General features: G+C 39.8%; 1 protein-coding gene and 1 pseudogene across 25 annotated transcripts in view; one reads left to right on the plus strand and one right to left on the minus strand.

The window, feature by feature from the left end:
• KDM4C (lysine demethylase 4C) overlaps positions 1-20,547 on the plus strand; it is a 430,991-nt gene that overhangs the window by 28,039 nt on the left and 382,405 nt on the right. For 23 of the 25 annotated variants that reach the window (XM_045042970.1, XM_045042971.1, XM_045042967.1 and 20 more), the window contains 2 exons: positions 9,805-9,966; positions 17,320-17,495. In XM_045042970.1, the coding sequence (XP_044898905.1) occupies positions 9,823-9,966; positions 17,320-17,495 (320 nt within the window). In that variant the 5' untranslated portion in view covers positions 9,805-9,822. Of the gene's footprint in view, positions 1-9,804; positions 9,967-17,319; positions 17,496-20,547 lie in introns of those variants that run through there. The other 2 variants (XM_045042980.1, XM_045042983.1) reach the window with 2 other exon arrangements.
• Positions 18,210-19,860, minus strand: LOC109493568 (annotated as a pseudogene).

Raw genomic sequence — 20,547 nt, forward strand, 5'->3', positions numbered from 1 at the left:
GGGAGGAGCAGAGAGAGAGGGAATCCTAAACAAGCTCCAGGCTCTGAGTTGTCAGCACAGAGCCGACGCGGGGCTTGAACTCACAAACCATGAGATCATGACCTGAGCTGAAGCCGGATGCTCAACTGACGGAGCCACCCAGGCGCCCCTATAATACTATTTTTTTATTTTGAGTAAGCTCTATGCCCAGCATGTGGCTTGAACTCATGAACGTGAGATAAAGAGTTGCATGCTCTACTGACTGAGCTAGCAAGGCATCCATTGTGTTATTGTTCTTTTAATCTAATTTTTTTCTCCCTTGTTACATTATTGTGCTTTTCTGTGCAAATATCTGGTGGCTGGTTGTTGGTGCATACATATAGTTTTTATCCAATATGTAATGCTCTTTTTATTCTCTAACAGTCTTACTTTTCATTGGAATAGCCATATAAGTGATGGTGTATCCTTCTCAGTGTATCTTATCAGGAGGCACATGATATCTAATTTTCTTAGTAGTGATTTAGTTTTGAAGTGATAATGTACTCTCATTAGTCTTTGATAGCTTGCTTGCTTTCTGGAACAACATGTTTTAGTCACATATTATACATTTCTTGTCCCAGACCTGGAACTAGCCTTTTCTTCAAATATCCCTGGTTCTTTTTATTGAAATATAATATTTAGAGACCATAATTTGTGTGCAGTAATTTTTATTACTGTTTTGTCATTGTTTCTATGCCTTTTTCAGTGGGCAGTATTAGAAGATAAACATTTTAAGAGAAAAAAATCTTGACTTCATATTGCTATTTCAAATTCTAATGAAAGACTCACTTTTTATGTAATCAAAGGATTTTATATTGGTATCTCTTGATCCTGAGATCAAAACCTGAGCTGAGATCAAGAGTCAGACACTTAACCACTGAGTGACCCAGGGACCCCTATAATGAAAATCTTGATTCCTAATGATGTTAGCATTATTGCTTACTTGCTGTATCTTATAGCGTACTTGTAATAGTTAAAAAAGACCTAACACTAATATTACTACTAAAAAATCTAACAAAGAAATGTAATTTATATACATTTAAAAAATCATCCTATATCCTAAAGTATATCCTGTTAGAATCTACAGCCTAAATACTGTGATTCGAAGTTACTTAAGCAATTCTTTTCCTTGTTTGCTCATGTCACTGACTTATTATACAGTTAATTTGTTTTTCAGGTGTTAGGCCTGGCTTTTTTTTTTTCTTTTTAATTTTGTTTTTAATTTTGTATATCATTTACGTGATTGCTGAGTTAAAACTAGAAAAAGGGCTATACTCATAAAAGTTTTGCTTCCTTACCTGTCTCTTCTTTTCACTATAGGTAACCATTTTTGTGGGTTGGATCTTGCTTCCTATACAAAAAGTAGAATATTATAAACTCTGTTCTGCACGTTGCTTTTTTAATTTAACAGTGTAATTTGGAAATCACCCCAGATCTGTACTTAGAGATCCTTCTCATTCTTTTTATGTTGCCTATACTCTGTTGTTGGAAGTACCACACTGATCCAACCAGACACCTATTGGTGGACACTTAGGGAAGTGTAAGAGATACAAGAACGAAAACCAAGAAATGACTTGTGTCATTAATATCTGACTCAGTGCATTTGGAAAATTGATGCAAGACTGAAGTGGACACATGAATTAGATATTATATATTATAATATTTAGTGCTGGGAAGAAGTTTGGGGTTTGCAACTAGAATCAATTACACTGTGGGCATTTCATGGAAAGAAAATTGCTTCTCCTGACCCACTCACTGAAGTCTAGACCTCGTTGTAGTCTGGCCCAGGAAAGGAATGTTATGTGGGGTGGAGCCAAGAGTGAATATTTGGCAATTTTGCTGGTTTCAACACCTCTTCTATATACTTAATTCTGAGAAGATGACACTCTGAGTGCTCCAGTATCTGTTAATCTTGCCAGATCTTTGGTGAACAGGAGAAGGAGAAGCACTGCTCAGTTCGCCCAGGAGGATGATTTCTGCCTGTTTCCATCCACCAAGAGTATAAAGAGTGGTACAGGCAGGATTGTGAGTTGGAAAGAATATAGACTGTTGGAAAGAATCTACATGTTTACTTGGATCACTTCTCTTCAGGAACCTTCTCCTGGGACTCATCCTAGATTCTGTGCAATAAAAGAAACTTTTGCACAGATTTATCTGTTGCCTTGACTCTTCTTTCCCAGAACTGTCTCCCTGAGTCCAACTTCCCATTCTTACTTCTGATCTCTGTAGGCTGGTAGAGCAAGGTGGACTGCTGATTTGAATGGGACCAAGAAGATTAAAGAAGAGCCCCCTGGGTCTCTGGGAGAGGATTGAGGTCTGGCTTAGACAAAAAATGATTAATAGACTGAGGATTTTCTTTGCTGTCTTGCTCTCTAACTTAGGGCTCCAGGCCTGTGAGGTCCTGGGATGATAGAAAAGGGAAGAATTTAAAGCCCGATGTCCCTGTTGTGTTTCAGTTCCTAGATAGGCAGTGCTAGTGGCTAATGTGGCATTTTCAGGGTGGTCTGCCAGTTTTCTACCCAACTGAGAAAGATGAAGGAGTCAGATGGAAGGTCAGAGTATTATAGGCTTTACTATTGGTGAAACTGGGTTGGAGAATGTGGTAGGCTACTATGTTCCCATCAATATGACCCCTGATGCCTGTGTTAGTTGGCTAGGGCTGCCATAACAAATTACCACAGACTTGGATGGCTTAAAACAAGAGAAATTTATTCTCTCACAGTTCTGCAGGCTAGAAGGCCAAAATCAAAGTGTCAGTAGGACCATGCTTTCTGTAAAGGATTTGGGGAAGAATCTGTTCTGTGCCTTTGTCTTAGCATCTTATATTTGCTGGCATTTCTTGGTTTGTAGCTGCATGACTCCAGGCTGCCTCCCTCTTCACATGGTATTCTTCCCTCTTTGTCCAGCCCTTCTCCTCTTATACAGACACCAGTCATATTGGACTAGGGTCCGCCCTCATGAAGCATCACCTCATCTTAACTTGATTACATCTGCAAAACCCCTGTTTTCAAATAAAGTCACATTCACATGTATTAGGGGTTAGGTTTTAACACATCTTTTGTGGGGACATAATTCAACTCATAACAATGCCTGACTGAGGCACTCTGCAAGTAGAAGCTTACTTGGCTCACTGTGAGGCCCAAAGTGGGTGAGCTTCAGTGTTGCAATAGAAATGCCAGACTTCCAGGGTGCCTGGGTGGTTCAACTGATTAAGCATCTCACTCTGGATTTCAGCTCAGGTCATGATCTCAGGGTCATGAGATTGAGCCCTGTGTCAGGGCCATGCCCCAGCATGGAGCCTGCTTGGGATTCTTTCTCTTCCTCTCTCTCTCTCTGCCCCTCCCCAGCTTGCATGCTCGCAGGCTCTCGCTCTCTCTCTTTCTCTCTCAAAATAAATAAATAAACATTTTTTGAAAAAAAAAAAAAGATTCGAGATTTCCAGCTGCCTCTGGTGGACTTAGCACTTGGGAACTGAAGTAGAGTAGAGTAGTCACACCTGTTCCTTCTGGACCTTGACTGCTCAGTTTCTTTTAAAATCTCACTGTAGGGAGGGAGGAGTGAGGGCTGGCAAGGATGCCTCCAGTGTTCGGGCGAGTGCACATGAGGAAGCATAGGGGAGTGTTCTCTTCTAATATCACATGACTGATAATTGTGCCTTAGTTCATTTTCTTTTTAGCTTAATTATCTGCTTAAATGGTGAGTGCTTTATCTCTTAGGATTGCAGTAGATCCTTAAGTGTTCTCTTCCGAGGCAGTTAGCAGTGCAGACCAGTTCTGTGGGAAGGTGTTGTCTAAGAAAATAATACCCCTAAGATGAGAACCATCCGTTTTTATGTTTTTCATAGAAGTTGCTTAAATAAGAGAACAGAAGTTGGAAATACAGGTGTACACAGGAAAGCAATATAGGATATAGATTTACATTTAGCAGGAAAGTATCAGCCCCAGTTTCTTTTTTTATTGCCAAATAAAGATACATGATTAAAATAAGAATAGATGTTTGTCCTTCATGATAAGGTAAAATTTTTCAGAAAAGAAGTTTGGGAGAATTACAGAAGTATGAATTAGTGTTAGGCTTTTCTTCACTTAATAAAAAAGATCTTTAGCTCATTAAGAAAAAAATCTTAGGGTATTTACCAGAAATATGACTATTTGGTTTTGGTGGTTTATAAAAACATTGAAGGCTAGCTCTGTAGAAGCAAAACAACAAAGTTGTCATCACAGTATTGCTGTTACTCACTTTGGGGATTCAGTCTCTAAAGAGGGGGAACGTTGAAAAAATGATCATTGTATCACCTTCAGCTGAAAATCATAGGTATATTCTTCCCAAAATATAACAGTCTTTTTCTAAGAATCATTATTGCAAGAGCATTTTAAACCTACTTTTCTGCATGATTCAGAGAAGTAAAAGTAAAGGAGAAAGAAGGGTGGCTGGGAATTTGTGCAGCATGATTAAATTTGGTCGTGATAAATGTGGATTAGGAAAAACTCAAGGAACAGAAAACTTATAAGTTAACTTTTAAGGGTAAAGAATGTAAGGAAGCAACCCAAACATGAAATGAAAATGGTTATTAACGCCCCCAAAATGATCAGTATCACTAGTATTCAAAACAAAAACAAACAAACAAAAAACCCCGGAAACTTGGGGCACCTGTATGTTCATTTGGTTAAGATCTGACTCTTGATCTCTGCTCAGGTCACGATCTCATGGTTTGTGGGATCAAGTCCCACATCGGGCTCTGTGCTAATAGCGTAAAGCCTGCTTGGGATTCTCTCTTTCTCTCTCTCTGCCCCTTTTCTGCTCTCTTGCCTTCCCCCCCCCCCCCCAAATAAAGAAACTTAAAAATAAAAAAGCTTAACAATAGACTTTTTTGCCTCTCATTTTGGCAAAGATTAGGGTGGTGGGATTAACGTTAAATTTTTAGATACTTTAGTATATTTCAAATTTTATGATGATCATATATTAACTTTATAGATTGAAAAAGGTCTGAAATATAAGCTAACCAGGTCTTTAGTATATGTACCTGATTTGTAGGTATAACTAGTTTTGTGTAGTCAAGGAATAGTGACACCACGAGGAGGCAAAGTATGTTTCAAAGGCCAGGTAGCAAACTGGGCAGAGATTTAACTCTGATTGCTACTAATTCTCTGCATATATTAATAGACCTCTGGCTTCAGTTTCTTATCAGAACCATTGTTCTGTATTTTAGGCCAAAAATCTTGACTTGTCTGTTTCTTTCACTTCTATCAGGAAATTCTGTTCCGAATATATCTGCAATCTGATCACTTCTCACTTCTCGCTGCTGGTCAAAGTCACCATTTTATTTTGCCTGGATTGGTGTATATTGTCTCTGTGCTTCCAATCTTGTCTTTGCTTGGTACAGCAGCCAGAATGATGCTGCTCACTGCTCTGCTTAAAATCCTCCAGGAGAGTTACCTTAGAAAGCCGTGTCATCTCCTTGAAATACCTGTTAGAGTAGCAAGAATGGGAATGTACAAGAAGAGGAAGAGCCCCAGATTATTTCCCCCAAACTCTCTCTTCTCATCTTCCCTGTCACCATTCTCTTTTTCTTATGAGTGCTAGTCACACTCACATCCTTGCTATTCCTTGAAGAGCCCAAGAGGCTCCTTGCTCTTAGTTCAAAATGCTTTTCTTTCAGATATCTGCATGATTTATTCCCTCTCTCAGGCACCTGAAGTGTCTTCCCTCACCTACCCTGTATAAAATAGCTACTCCCTGGTTTCTTCTACAGAGGGCTTATGACTTATTTATTGTCTATTTCACTCCACTCCTTGTTAGGGTTTCTCTTCATCCTTCCTGAATGCCCGCTCAGCAGTTAGGCCTTCAGTAACTGTTGAGTGACTGGCTAGATTTCTCATTTCTTCCCTAGTGGCTTTTTCCTCTTCTGGAGAGCTATGCATGCCACCCTTGTTCTTTGGCGAGGGAAAAAGTAAGGCTCTCTTCCAGGTACCAAATATTTCTACAAAGGTAATCTGGGAGCTTCTTCCCCCTTTTCACTGCACAGATTTTTGTGTTCTATTATTCTTTACCAGTCAAGCAAATGAGTTTGTTTTCTAAGTAACTTTCCTGTGTGTGAGATCAATGCTTTCCTTTTTCCTGCATTTGGTATCATTTTATGTATATACTTTAGCATTTTGTCATTTATTTCTTCATTCGGTTGGCATGTAGTTATTATAGCAGATGTTACAAACCAGGCTGGATCCCAGACTGGAAGTTAGGGCTTAAAGAGACAGAGAGTCTGATTTTCCTTTGATGGGTTTAGAGTTTCAGCGTATGGTCGGAAGTGTCAACTGTTGGGACAGGCAACTGCTATAAGGAATGCAGAGAGGGAGGTCAAAGCAAACAGGATGGTTCACTTAGGCCTACTTGAGAAGGGTTGAGAATCTTGCCAGGTAAGGAGGTAGCTAAAGGCTACTGTGATGGTAGGGAGTGGTTTGAGCAAAGGCATGGAGAGTTCTGGTTTGTTGAGAGAAGCACAAATCGGTGCAAGTTGTTGGAGCTTAAAGTACAATGCAGGCTGTGGTGAGGGACAAGGCCCTGATAGTTATGTAAAGGCTTAATCTAGGCACTTCTTAAGGATTATGTGTATCCTGTATAGAGGTTAGACTTCCATCCTGCAACCCATGGATTTGGGCATGTGTATCACATATGAAGGGGGATAGGCAAGGACGTGGCCTGGAAGGTTTTTTCTTTTCCATGCCTCGTCCCTGAGGCAAGGAGAATATTTTCTGTCATGTATTAATATATCTATATCCATGCAGATTATTTTCTCCTTTATATTAAGTTAATAGTGGGTGGCAGGGTTTAATTTTGATTCTCCTCACATGTACTTTTTGAGATAGATGCTTATTTAAACCTTTACTGAATGATGATCACATCTTTATCTGTAGCCCTGATCTGTTTTAACCTCTTATTATCCCATAGTATGTTTTCATCTTTAATTTTTTTTAAATTTTTTAATGTTTATTTATTTTGATAGAGAGACAGAGAGCGAGCAGCAGAGGGACACAGAGAGGGAAAGACACAGACTCCGAAGCAGGCTCCAGGCTCTGAGCTGTCAGCACAGAGCCCGACACTGGGCTCAAACTCACGAACTGTGAGATCATGACCTGAGCCGAAGTCGGACGCTCAACCGACTGAGCCACCCAAGCGCCCCAGCATGTTTTCATCTTTATCTATTCCATCCTGTCCCAGTTTTTCTTTTTGTCAGGCAAATTAAAATTATTAAAAAAAAAAAAAAAAAGGAAAGCTTTGTTCTGAGAGTATTTGTGGTTTGGATTGTCAGATGCCAGGCACTGTTACTGCATCTGGAAGTGGGATGGGGCAGGACTCCTTTCTGGGGCAGGCAGGCCAGTGCTTCTTACTCAGTTTTGCACTCCATGTGTATTAGGTGATTAGTAAATGTTGAGGGAATCATCCTGACTATTGTCAGCATAATTAAGTTCATATTTTTATAGCACAGTCTGCTACCTACTTTTTTACTTTGACATCCTGTAAACTTTCCTCTTTTCTTTTTTCTTTTCTTTTCTTTCCACTTTGCTTTGCTTTGCTTTTCTAATTTACATTCAAGTTACTTAGCCAATGATTTCAGGGGTAGATTCCTTAATGCCCCTTACCCATTTAGTCCATCCCCCCATCTCTCCAGTAATCCTTTGTTTGTTCTCCATATTTAAGAGTCTCTTATGTTTTGTCCCTTTCCCTGTTTTTATATTATTTTTGCCTCCCTTCCCTTATGTTCATCTGTTCATCTGTCTCTTAAAGTCCTCATATGAGTGAAGTCATATGATATTTGTCTTTCTCTGACTAATTTCGCTTAGCATAATACCCTCTAGTTCCATCCACGTGGTTGCAAATGGCAAGATTTCATTCTTTTTGATTGCCAAATAATACTCCGTTGTGTGTGTATATATATACACATATATATACTGCATCTTCTTTATCCATTCATCCATGGATGGGCATTTAGGCTCTTTCCATACATTGGCTATTGTTGATAGTGACGCTATAAACATTGGGGTGCATGTGTCCCTTTGAAACAGCAACCCTGTGTCCCTTGGATAAATACCTAGTAGTGCAAATACTGGGTTGTAGGGTAGTTCTATTTTTTGTTTTTTGGGGAATCTCCATACTGTTTTCTGGAGTGGCTGCACCAGTTTGAATTCCCACCAGCACTGCGAAAGAGGGGATTCTCTGCATCCTCGCCAACATCTGTTGTTGCCTGAGTTGTTAATGTTAAACATTCTGACAGGTGTGAGTAGTGTCTCATTGTGGTTTTGATTTGTATTTCCCTGATGATGAGTGATGTTGAGCATTTTTTCATGTGTCTGTTTGCCCTCTGGGTGTCTTCTTTGGATAAGTGTCTATTCATGTCTTTTGCCCAGTTCTTCACTGGGTTATTTGTTTTTTGGGTTTTGAGTCTGATAAGTTCTTTATAGATTTTCAATACTAACCCTTTATCTGATATGCCATTTGTGAATATCTTCTCCCATTCTGTCAGTTGCCTTTTAGTTTTACTGATTGTTTCCTTTGCTGTGCAGAAACTTTTTATTCTGATGAGGTCCCAATAGTTCATTTTTGCTTTTATTTCCCTGGCTTCTGGAGATGTGTTGAGTAAGAAGTTGCTGTGGCCAAGGTCAAAGAGGTTTTTGCCTGCTTTCTCCTTGATGATTTTGATGGCTTCCTGTCTTACATTGAGGTCTTTCATCCACTTTGAGTTTATTTTTGTGTATGGTGTAAGAAAGTGGTCCAGGTTCATTCTTCTGCATGTCACTGTCCAGTTTTCCCAGCACCACTTGCTGAAGAGACTGTCTTTATTCCATTGGATATTCTTTCCTGCTTTGTCAAAGATTATTTGACCATACGTTTGTGGGTCCATTTCTGAGTTCTCTATTGTGTTCTGTTGATCTCAGTGTCTGTTTTTGTGCCAGAACCATACTGTCTTGTGGATTACAGCTTTGTAATACAGCTTGAAGTCCGTCCTATAATCTTTTCTAAGCTCCTGACAAACTAAACTCTCTCTGTCCTTACAGTACTTCCAGGTATTTTCACTGCTTGGAATACTCTTTCTCTTGTCTGGCAAACCTTACACCTTCTAATAAGTCTTAACTGTGTTCCTTTCTGGGGAAGTCATTTCTGAGTAATTTAGGTGGAGTTAGTTACTCCTGCCAGCGTACAGTTTTGTGTTGAGGTTTGTTCTGCCTCTAGACAGTGAGTTTGGATGGTGAAGACAAACCTTATCCATTTCTCTGTCTCCAGTACTTTAGTCTGGTGCTTGGTAGTTTTGCTGAATGGGTAGTTTGTAAATTGTTCTGGGAAAGATTATGACAAGTGGAAGTACACCTAAAGTCAAGTCTGTGCTGGGGATGTTGAACATTGTCCATTCACTACTCAACCTAGACTAGGCCTTTATGCAGGTGCATGTATGACAGAGTGTTTCAGAACTGGTACATAGAAACAACACCTTTTGTAAACTTGTGAAGTTAGAAAATTTGTTCTTACTAGGAAGGATTTTGAGTAGGCAAGTAATACAATCAGGTCAGTGATTGAATCACAGAAATAGGAAGTTGGGAGGAGGAAGATTAGAGGCTGGCTTTTCCCCCAGGAGTCCAGGGAGAGATAAGGAAGTCTCCTCAATGATGTGGTAGAGGGAATGGTAAATAAAGGAGAAGAGTTCCTCCTGGGAATGCTGATATGCTTTTTGGGAAAAATGACCGCCAACCTTAAGCACACAATAATTCAGTGCTGATGACTGCATCATCTCCTCTGCAGAGACTGCCCTAAACCATCATGGAGGTGGCTGAGGTAGAGAGTCCTCTGAACCCCAGCTGTAAGATCATGACCTTCAGACCCTCCATGGAGGAGTTCCGGGAGTTCAACAAATACCTCGCGTACATGGAGTCTAAAGGAGCCCATCGAGCGGGTCTTGCAAAGGTGATTATCCTCAGATCCTTTAAGCCAAAAACAATCACTTGGCCTTTCATTTATGCTCTTAGTTTTTATGATATGGGAGATTGTTTATTCCAAAGGAAGATATTTGCAAATTTTTTTCTTGTTAACCATGCAGGGCATTTGATTTCTTCACAGAATAATTATCTTATTTTTCAGTTAACTATTTATGCTAGGTTATGTTCTAGGGATTTTTTTTATTTTAATTTAAATTTTTTTTTTATTTAAACAAAACAAAACAAGAATGGCTCCTAGAAACCAAAGATATCCATGTACGGGGCTCCAGAGGGGTGAGAACTATTCCTTCAACCCTAGGTGACCACTAATCTACTTTCTTTCTCCATAGATTTGCCTGTTTTCATTTATTTTCAGTTACTTGCTTAGCAAGTGTGGAGAGTGCTTGCTACATACCAGGCCTGATGCCAGGTGCTGGGGGGTATGATGGGATAGAACAGACCATGTTTCTGCCCCCGTTGAGCGTATATTATAGTGGTAGCCTCTTTGGGTGGTGAAATAAGGACATTTAAGCAGAGACCCAAAAGATATAAAGAAACCAAGATGTGGGGACACAAAGAATAGCAGGTCCAGAGGCCTGGAGGCTGACCTGAGCTTCAAGTGTGAGAGGAAGGTGGTCTGTGGAATTGGGGTTTAATGAGCAGGGGAAGAAGTAAGGTGAGGGCCCTTGAAGGGACCAGATCATACTGGGTTTGCCTGGCCTTAGTAAGGATTGGGGGTTTATTCTCAGTGCAATGGGAAATATTGGTGGGCTTAAAGCAGAGGAGTGGAGGACATGGTGGCTATTTGTATGTTTGTTGTTTTTGTGTCATTATTTTGAAAATGTCACAATGGCTCCTGCATGAAGAATGGATGTGAGGAGACAGAGTGGATACAGGGACTCCTGCCAAGGGTAGTTGTGATATACTGAGGGTCACAGAAAGCACTGAGGAATGCATTGCAGGTTTGTATCCATAGACCCAAAGTTAGAACTCTGTTTTTCTTAATGTTTATTTTTGAGAGAGACAGAGACAGAACATGAGAATGGTCGGGGCAGAGAGAGAGATGAAGTCACAGAATCTGAAGCAGGCTCCAGGCTCTGAGCTGTCAGCACAGAGCCTGATGTGGGGTTTGAACTCACAAGCTGTGAGATCATGACCTGAGCCGAAGTCGGACACTGAACCAACTGAGCCACCCAGGTGCCCCCCCCCCCCAAAGTTACAATTTTGTAAGAGAGATAGTCTATATAATTCATCCTTTGATCTCAACCTAAGATGGATTTTCTGTCCTTTCTATAATGGAAATATATTTCAATCAGAAAGCTTCCCTCATAAGAGGCTGGGGGTGAGGGAAGGAAAAATTTTACCTCAGAAGAGTATATTTTATTGCACTTACTTCATTTTATTATTCTAAATGTTAAACTTGTAATCTGGGTTTCTGTAGATTTGCCAGCATCACCTCATAAGTTCCTGAGCCCTGTCAGAGCCTGCTCAACTGTATCTGGGTTATGGGTTGTCCTTGGAATCCCCATCTCTGAGGGGAGGTCCAGTAACATTAAGAGCAGATATCAGAGGAGAGAACTTCCAGAACTGCAGGGGTTGGTGTTCAAGTCCTCCTGCATCTGGATGCTCCTGCTTGTGCTGGCATCTATCGAGGTCTGTCAGTTTGTTATGTATAGTTCAAGTCCCTCCTGAAAAGGTTTAAAATTTGGTGATATGAAGTAGAATGAAGGTTTATTAGAGGTGGGTGAGAGATAGAAAAGGAAGCTAAAGATAAAACAAAGAGAAAAGTAAAGAGGTTTATAATGAATTTCTCAGGTGAGGAATCCTTACTTTAACCTATTTATTGAGTTAGCTCTTAAAGAACTCCTTTATGGAACCTCAACACCGGATTATCTTTGAAGAGAAAAATAATTCTTGAGTTGAAGAGAATGTCATTTCAGAATCATTTGACACATATAATTTTGATCATAAACTAGTAGTGGGTTAGCAAGGATTTGGGCTTTATTTAGGTGGAGGGAAATTGGGGGTGACAGGTTGTCCCCTTCTCTGGGCTTTGAATGCAGCCCTTTGTCCTGTTTTTCTTGCTTTTTGTTTCTTGAAAACATAGATCTTACTGTGTTCCACTGAGATTAGTGAGTGTCCTGTGGTAGGGTGGCATATTTAGTAACATTAGGAGGGGAAGTAGCACACACACACCCTCACAAGGGAGTTGCAGGCTCACAGGGTACACTTCTGCTGCATTATAAATGCATTATGAATGGCATTTGAATGGCAATTAGTTTCTGAATGTTGAACAAAACACACCTGAGTCTAGACATTTTTTTTTTTTTTTTTTTTTTTTGAGGGAGAGAGAATCCCAGAAGGGGCAGAGAGAGAGAGAGAAGCACGGCTCACCCAAAGCAGGGCTTGAGCTCACCAGAAGCCAGGCTCGTGCTCACCTAAAGGGGGGGCTTGAGCTCACCCAATGTGGAACTTGAAGTCATGAACTGTGACATCATGACCTGAACTGAAGTCAGATGCTTAACTACTGAGGCATCCAGGCACCCCTAGACATTTTTTTTTTTTTTAGTGAGATTTATTGACAAAGTTGGAGAAATTCATTTATTCAATCTTGTGATAATTTTCTTTTACTTATACTAGGAATACAATGAACTGGTTTTTTTTTTTTTTTGATTTTTTTTTGTGGATTTTTTGGCCATTTGTGTTATCTTTTACATGAAGTCACATAAAGTCAGTTTCACCTACTTACCTTTTTTTTTTTTTTTTTTTCTGGAAGTTGCAGCAGTAGCAAATGTGTAAAACTTCACCAAATCAAATTGTAAAAATCAAAACTATATTAATGCTGCTAGTTTGCTTTGAGGTCAAGTCCTGGAGACAGAACCACTTATGAGATTCTTTGTTAATGCACAATTTAATGAATTGCTCTTAAAATATGATTTGGAGAAAATGGTTCAGTAGTTCCAATAGTAGTGACTTTGGCCTTAGATTTTTCTTTAATCAACATTTTTTAGATTTATACTCTGGATTTAATTTTTATTTCCATAGTGAGAGATTTGACACCCTGACTTCTATGTAAAAGGTGGTGGTCAAGTTGGGAAAGTAAAGAATGTCAGTCTCTTTAAATTAAATGTAAAACTTACATTGTTTTTGTGGAGAACGATTATGATGAACCTTTAATTACATATGAAATGGATAAAATTATTCCACAACAGTAATCTGGACATAGACTACCCTGGGCTATAGGTTATGCACATTACATAATTTTGTGTCCTTAAAGTGTGAAGAAAGATTGTAAGATGCACTGTTCTTCCCCTTCCTGCTTCTTCCTCAGTAGGTAAATGGTGATAATAGCAATTTATTTCAACGTAAGTAGTACAAATACAGATTTCAGTTAGAAAATTACTATTGGATATCCAGTCCAGGCTGGGATTGGGGAAATGGTGAAATAAAATAACATGTATGTATTCGTTTTGATAGAATAATCAAGAAGGTAAACTTTAGGAGGAATAGTTTTTTCCTTCAGTTAGACTGATTAAATGTAAAAGTTTAACTTTGGAATGTTTTAAAACCCTAAGTATGTTGTGCTTCCATTTCCTGTGTAAGAGAATCTGATGTGTTGATACTTAAAATTATAGTCCAAAAGTAAGATTTTTGTTATAGACCTGAACTTACAAATTTTTAAAGTTCTGTCTGAACATTTTTATCAAAAGTAAGTGTGAACACATACATGAAATATTTACAAAGATAATGTTTAATGTTCTAAATTAAATTTCTCTAAATTTAGAAAATTGCTACAAAACTTTTTTTTCACAAGACAGGAAAATACTAAACTCTAAATATAATATTAATTTTGATTGTAGATGTATTTATTTCTAAACAAGAGCCTGAATCAATCCATGTTTATTTGTTTGAATTACTTGCACTTATTTCTGTTGAAGAAGTTAGCATTTATAACCTTTTTCCCTTTCAGTATATTATGAAGACAATGTAATGTATTTATCCATATCCATTTGGTACGATTATCCATATTGTTTTAAAGTATTGAGTATGGGGGTACCTGGGTAACTCAGTCGAATAAGCATCTGACTCTTGATTTTGGCTCAGGTCATGATCACACGATTCATGAGTTCAAGCCCTACATTGGGTCTGCGCCGACAGTGTAGCTCCTGCTTGGGATTCTCTCTCTCTCTCCTTCTCTCTCTACCCCTCCCCTGCTGTGTCTCTCTCTCTCAAAAAGAAATAAACTTAAAAAAAAAGTGAGAATAGAGACAATCATATTATATGCTATTGAAAACATATACTCAAGGGGCGCCTGGGTGGCTCAGTTGGTTAAGCGTCTAACTTGTGTAAACAATTCAGAGCCTGGAGCCTCCTTCAGATTCTGTGTCTCTCTCTTTCTCTGCCTCTCCCCTGCTCCACTCTGTCTCTATCTCTCAAAAAGAAATAAACATTAAAAAAAAAACAACACATACCCAATACTTTATTTTTCAATGTTTATTTATTTTTGAGAGAGAAAGTGCATGTACATGCATGTGTGCAAGGAAGGGGCACAGAGAGAGGGAGACAGAGAATCCCAAGCAGGCTCCGCATGGTCAGTGCTGAGCCTGACATGGGACTTGAACTCATGAACTGTAAGATCGTGACCTGAGCTGAAACCAGAGTCAAATGGTTAATCCACTGAGCCACCTGGGCATCCCTCTATTCTCACTTTAAACTAACATACCTTGGATGCAATAAAATGTGAAATATCTCTGTATTGCTGATGTAATTAAATTAACTTTAGATTCGACAGTGCCCTGTTGATTTTTTTTTTTTTTTTTGGTAGTAAATACTGTCTTTTATCAGCTGTGTAACATTGGACAAATCACTCATTCTTCTGTCCCCGTTTTCTCATTTCATGAAGCTTGACCTAGAGTTTTCACAAAAGCTACTTGCAGGAACACTGTAGATCTGAATATGAAAGACAAAATCTTAAAACACTTATAGTATAACATAGAATGCCTTCATGCTCCAGAGTAGGAATTTTTTTTTTTTTAAACCAAAGGTCAAAGCAGCAAAGTGAACAAATTGGATTTTGTTAAGATTAAGAACTTAATGTTTATCAAAATATACTCTTAAGGTTGGAGGGCAAGTTATAGAGTAAGAGAAGATATTTGATATATACACACATATACATATAGATATTTACAAATGTATATATACATGATCCAAGAATAACCAGACTATATAAAGAATTCCTATACATTAAGAAGAAAAAGACCAACAGTGCAGTAGTAAGATGGTTAAGAGTTGAGTAAGCACTTTATAAAAGGGGATATTCATAGGGAATATATAAAGAGATTTCTTTAATAATTAAGAAAATGCAAATAAGGTCCACAATTGACTACCATTACAGAACTTATGAGAAAGACTAAAATTTAAATGATCGGCAATATAAAGTGATGATGAAGATGTGAAGCAACAGGAATGCTCCATACACTGCTGGTGGGAGTTACTGGTAATAACTGTTAAATTTGATCTATACATATCCTATGTCCCAATAGTTTCACTGTTAGGAGTGTCTGTGTATACGAGTTTATTTTAGAGAACTGTGTGCTCATATGCAGCAGAAGATGCATGCAATATTATTAATAGCTGTGTTCTTTGCAAAAGTCAATAAACAGAAAAAAACAAGTGACCACTAAATGGTCATCCATTTATGGATAAATATTTGTATGAAGGAATATTGAGTAGGAATGAAAATCAATGAACTTCAGCTATGTAGGTCATAATATGTGTTTTTTTTTAATAAAGTTAATTTATTTATTTTTAGAGACAGTGAGTGAGCTTGCACAAGAGCAGGGGAGGGGCAGATAGACAGGATAGAGGGAGAGAGAGAATCCCAAGCAGTCTCCATGCTGACAGTGTAGAAGCAGATGCGGGGCTCAAACTCATGAACCATAATCATAGGCCATCATATTTGACCCCTAACAAAAATATTGAGTGAAATAGAAAAGATAAACCTCAAAGAAGATATGTATATATGGATGATTATATTTCCGTACATTTCAAAAAAAAAAAAAAAAAAAAAAAACGGTGCTGGGATGCATACCCAGGCATAAAACTATAAACTCCAGCAAGGAAATGAATATCATAAATGCTATGTGAGTGGTTACCTTTTGGGCAAGAAAGGGATGTGTTTGATGGGCAGTTGGAGGTACTCTGGTGTTTGCTTTATAATAATTCACAGTTACATCTTTGTGATTGTGCATTTTATTAATGTGTGCTATGTTTTGTGATTAATTTTTTAAAGTTTATCTTAAAAATTAAAACAATTTTTAAAGGTGAATAAATTCCGGCTATAAATCATGACTTTATAACTTTGTCCCTTCTAATTTTAATCACATGAACATATGTTTTTGGTCTTATTGTTAATGATCTTTTCATTGTTTTTTTTAAAAATTTTTTTAAAAGACAATCTTTTTAAAAAATTATTTATTTATTTTAGAGAGAGAGCAGGCGAGAGTGTGAGTGAGGCAGAGGGGCAAAGGGAGAGACAGGGAGAATCTTAAGCAGGTTCCGTGCTCAGCGTGGAGCCTGACGCAGGGCTCAATCCCATAACCCTGAAATCATGACCTGAGCTGAAATCGAGAGATGGACGCTCAACCAACTGAGCCACCCAGGTGCCCCTAATCTTTTCATTGTTAATAACCAAGTGTTTAAATAGTGTTGGAAAAGAGTGGTGTGCTGAACAACCTCATACAGGAACATAAAAGTTGATAATGCACGTCTCTTTCTAACTTTGTGTTCAGTTATGTCATGTAGGTAAGCTCAAATTAGCCATGGTGGGAGTAATTACATCATGGAAATAAGCAAGAGCTACAAACCAGGGTTTTCTCTACCTTCCTGGAAACTGATTGTTAAACATTTACTAACACACCAACCACTATGCTGTTTGCTGTATCGTGTGAGAGGTATTTAAAGAGAATAATACTGACTAAACAAATGTTTACTTATTTTTTATCATATTAATATAGGCATTATTTGAACTTCAAATTATTTTGCTTCTATGTATCTCTTCATTTTACCTTTAAAATCGAGAGGTTAATAGCATCAACTAAAAAATAAGTTGATAAAAGTATAGTTGATATAAAAGTACTATTTGGTATAGTGCACAATAAATTTTGCTATTTCTAAAAAATCATATCAGTAAGGTGAATATTTAAGAGAATGCAAGTATTTCCCTTCATCTGAATCCTCATTGTTCTTTTACGCATTTGTTATAGAAATGCTGAGAAATTCTTTGTTTGTATTCCGTTGGAATATTTTCCAGATAATATTTTATTTATTATTTTATTTTTAGGTGATTCCTCCTCGGGAATGGAAGCCAAGGCAGTGCTATGATGACATTGATAATTTGCTTATTCCAGCACCGATTCAGCAGATGGTCACAGGGCAGTCGGGACTGTTCACTCAATACAACATCCAGAAAAAAGCCATGACAGTGAAAGAGTTCAGGCAGCTGGCTAACAGTGGCAAGTGAGTGCATGCAGTTTGCTATTTTTATTTTTTTCAAAGATATACATGAACATGGGAGGAAACCAAATAGAGGAGCTTGTGATGAAAAGCAGTGGTTTTCTGTATATCTTCTTTCAGTTTTCATTTAACTGTTCCTGTTTTCTCTTCTTCAGGTGGTTGCCTGATTACATTTAGTTTACTCCTGAGGAAGTTGTTTCTCGTTTTATCATCTTATTCATAATATCTATAAATGGTTTTTTCTATATTTTAGTTGCCCTGAAATTTTGATTCTACACATTGTTCATATTTATTAGGCAAATTTTCTTCTTTGTGTCAGAGTGCTTAAATCTTTTTTTTTTTTTTTCCTTTTTTTTTGGCAACTCTGAGGTAAACTTTTCTTTCTTTCTTGGCTGACAGGACTTCTCACACCCATGCTCCTCCCAGCACCTTTTTCCTGTCCACACAGTGGCAGCGTATTCCAAAAGGTACCATAGCCATGTGGTTGGGGAGTCACTTCACATTCCAGGCTTTTGGAGTTGGGGGCTTGGGAATACTGTCCACCCCCAACAAATTTTTACCAGCAAGAGGCCATGATATCCCCAGCCCCCAAACCTGTATCCTGGTGGGAGGTGGCAATGCCTCCTTAGCTCTTCACACCTTAGAGAAGCAGGACCACAGAGGGTAAGCCATAGGCCCCCCAGCTCCAGTAGCTCCCAACACTGGCCCCTGCCCAGGTCACAATCCCAGCCCCATTACCAGGCAGAAGAAGTCTTCTCCTTTGGCTTCAGTGTCAGATGAGCCCTCCACACTAGGCAAGACAGAGGCAAAGCTGGAAGTAGCAGCAGTGGCAGAAAAGGAGCAGGCACTGAGATTGGTGGGTTTCTGGGCCAACAGCATGGGGCCAAAGGCTTTCCCAAAGTCAGGGCAAGCTGTCTGTTCATGCAGCTCTGAGAATGGCCAGTATGTGGGTGTAGTTGGCTATGACACAGGTACTTGGACACAATTCTGCCCAGATGCTAGCCGATGGCATACCAGTGATGGCATACCTGGTATCATAGGCTGGTTTCACCTCATGGGGGTTCTGCTGATCAGACCTTCTGATATTGGTTACCACAGTCCAGCTCTCAGGGAAGAATTGCAGTAGCCTGCCATGCACCTTTATGTCCCAGTTCTGATTCAGGTAATAGATAACAGGTGATGCAGTGCCCACTGCCATGTGGATTGTCAGCATGCTTCATGTTCCACAGCCTATTGACTGAATAACATACCACCATGGCCTTGATTGTGCCTGTGGATGACATAGCCACCTAGCACCCAACATAGGGACAGATTATAGCATCCATGTGGGCCATGAGGACCCCAGTGCTTTGACAGCTAGGCTCATGGCCTTCTATCCAGGCAGTCTGGTCCCTACAGAAGCTGCATGGTGAAATAGCCCATTGGCTCACTAGCTGCCCATCATGCTGGTGCCCACTCTACTTTAGGGCCTCTGCCGCAGCCACCACATGGCCATCCAGTGCTGCCCCCAGGAAGTTCTCCTTGATACAGATGCTGCAGGATACAGTATAGTCCAGGGCCAGGTGCTTGGGCATGATGGGTAGTCCCTCCTCCCGCACTGTGAGCCCCACACTATTCTCCCCATTGCCACTGCTACAGCCCATGCTGCCCTTCCCTATGGCCTCTTCTTCCTGGTTCTCCTGTATACCCCAAGGGCTACTTGCTGCTTCCCATTTCCCTTTGGGGACCTCAAGCAGGGCTCCCTGAGCCACCAGTTGCTAGTACTCCTTGGTGACCTGTGCTGCAGTGCCCTTACTCTACAGAGGCTGCAGCTCACCACCATCCTGCCTGCTGAAGCTCTCCCTCAGGGGGCTGACTGTGGTGGAAGTGGCTGTGGCCCTGGGAGTCCCACTCCCCACCAAGGCCTGATCAGATGCTCCTGATTGGTGGTGGGAGGGTAGCGGGGGACAGGGCAGGTAACTCTTCACACCAATCTTGGCCCAGCCAGGATCCAAGGGCTGAGACACAGAACCTGGGAGAGCCTCACTTAGGGACTGTGGCTGGCATGGGTTGGGTTGTCCATGGCAGCAGTGTCTTCATCCCCCCAATATGAAGGATACGGCCCAGGCTCATGGTGCCACCCTCCTCTAACTTGGCCTCCTCCACTTGATGCAGCTGGCTGAGCCTGGTGTGAGGCAGGGTGAGGCAGGGCAGGCAGCAGAGACTCTTCTTGTGCCTTGTGGTTGCTTGTAGGTCACCAAGTCCTCTGCTGCCTTAGGGCTTGGGAAAGGACCCATCAGGGTGGTGAGCATTTTTCTCTGCTCTCCGCACTGTTGGTTGTACCTTCTATCCAGTGCCATACACCACGCCATACCCCTGACAGTGTTTAAGTCTCAGATGATAAATTATATATTTAGAAGATGAGTAATTTAAAAAGAAAACCCTTGAATGACTTAGAGGGCCACCATTATTGTATTAGCATTATTGTAATTATACCTATTGCTGTGTAGCAAATTACCCCAAATCTTATAGCTTAAATCAATAAACATTTATTTAATATTTTAGTTTCTGAAGGTTAGGAATCTGGGAGTGGCGTGGCTAGGTGACTGTGGCCCAGGGCCTCTCGTGAGGTTACAGTCAAGATGTTAGGAGGGTGGGGCTGTTATCATCTGAAAGATTGACTGTGACTGAAAGATCCTATTTTAAGATTGCTCCACTTACATGGCTATTGGCTAGAGTCCTGAGTTCTTTGCCACATGGACTGCTCTTCATGTTGTGGGAGCTGGCTTCTTCCAGAGCTGGTGATCCAAGAGAGTAACCAAGATGGAAGCCACAGTATCTTTTCATGATCTGTTTCTTGACTATCCCTTCTGTGTTATTCTGTTTCTTACAAGCCAGTTGCAAAGTGAATCCAATAGTTAAGGGGAGGAGAATTAAGCTCCACTTCTTGAAAGGAGGAGTATCAAAGAATTTGAACATATTTAGAAACCATTACAGTTATTAAGTTACCTTTTTAAACTTTTTAAAAAATGTTTATTTATTTTTGAGAGACAGAGACAGTGTGAGTGGGGTGGGG

This window comes from Felis catus, chromosome D4 (genome assembly GCF_018350175.1).
Source record: "Felis catus isolate Fca126 chromosome D4, F.catus_Fca126_mat1.0, whole genome shotgun sequence".
NCBI classification, from domain to species: Eukaryota; Metazoa; Chordata; class Mammalia; order Carnivora; family Felidae; genus Felis; species Felis catus.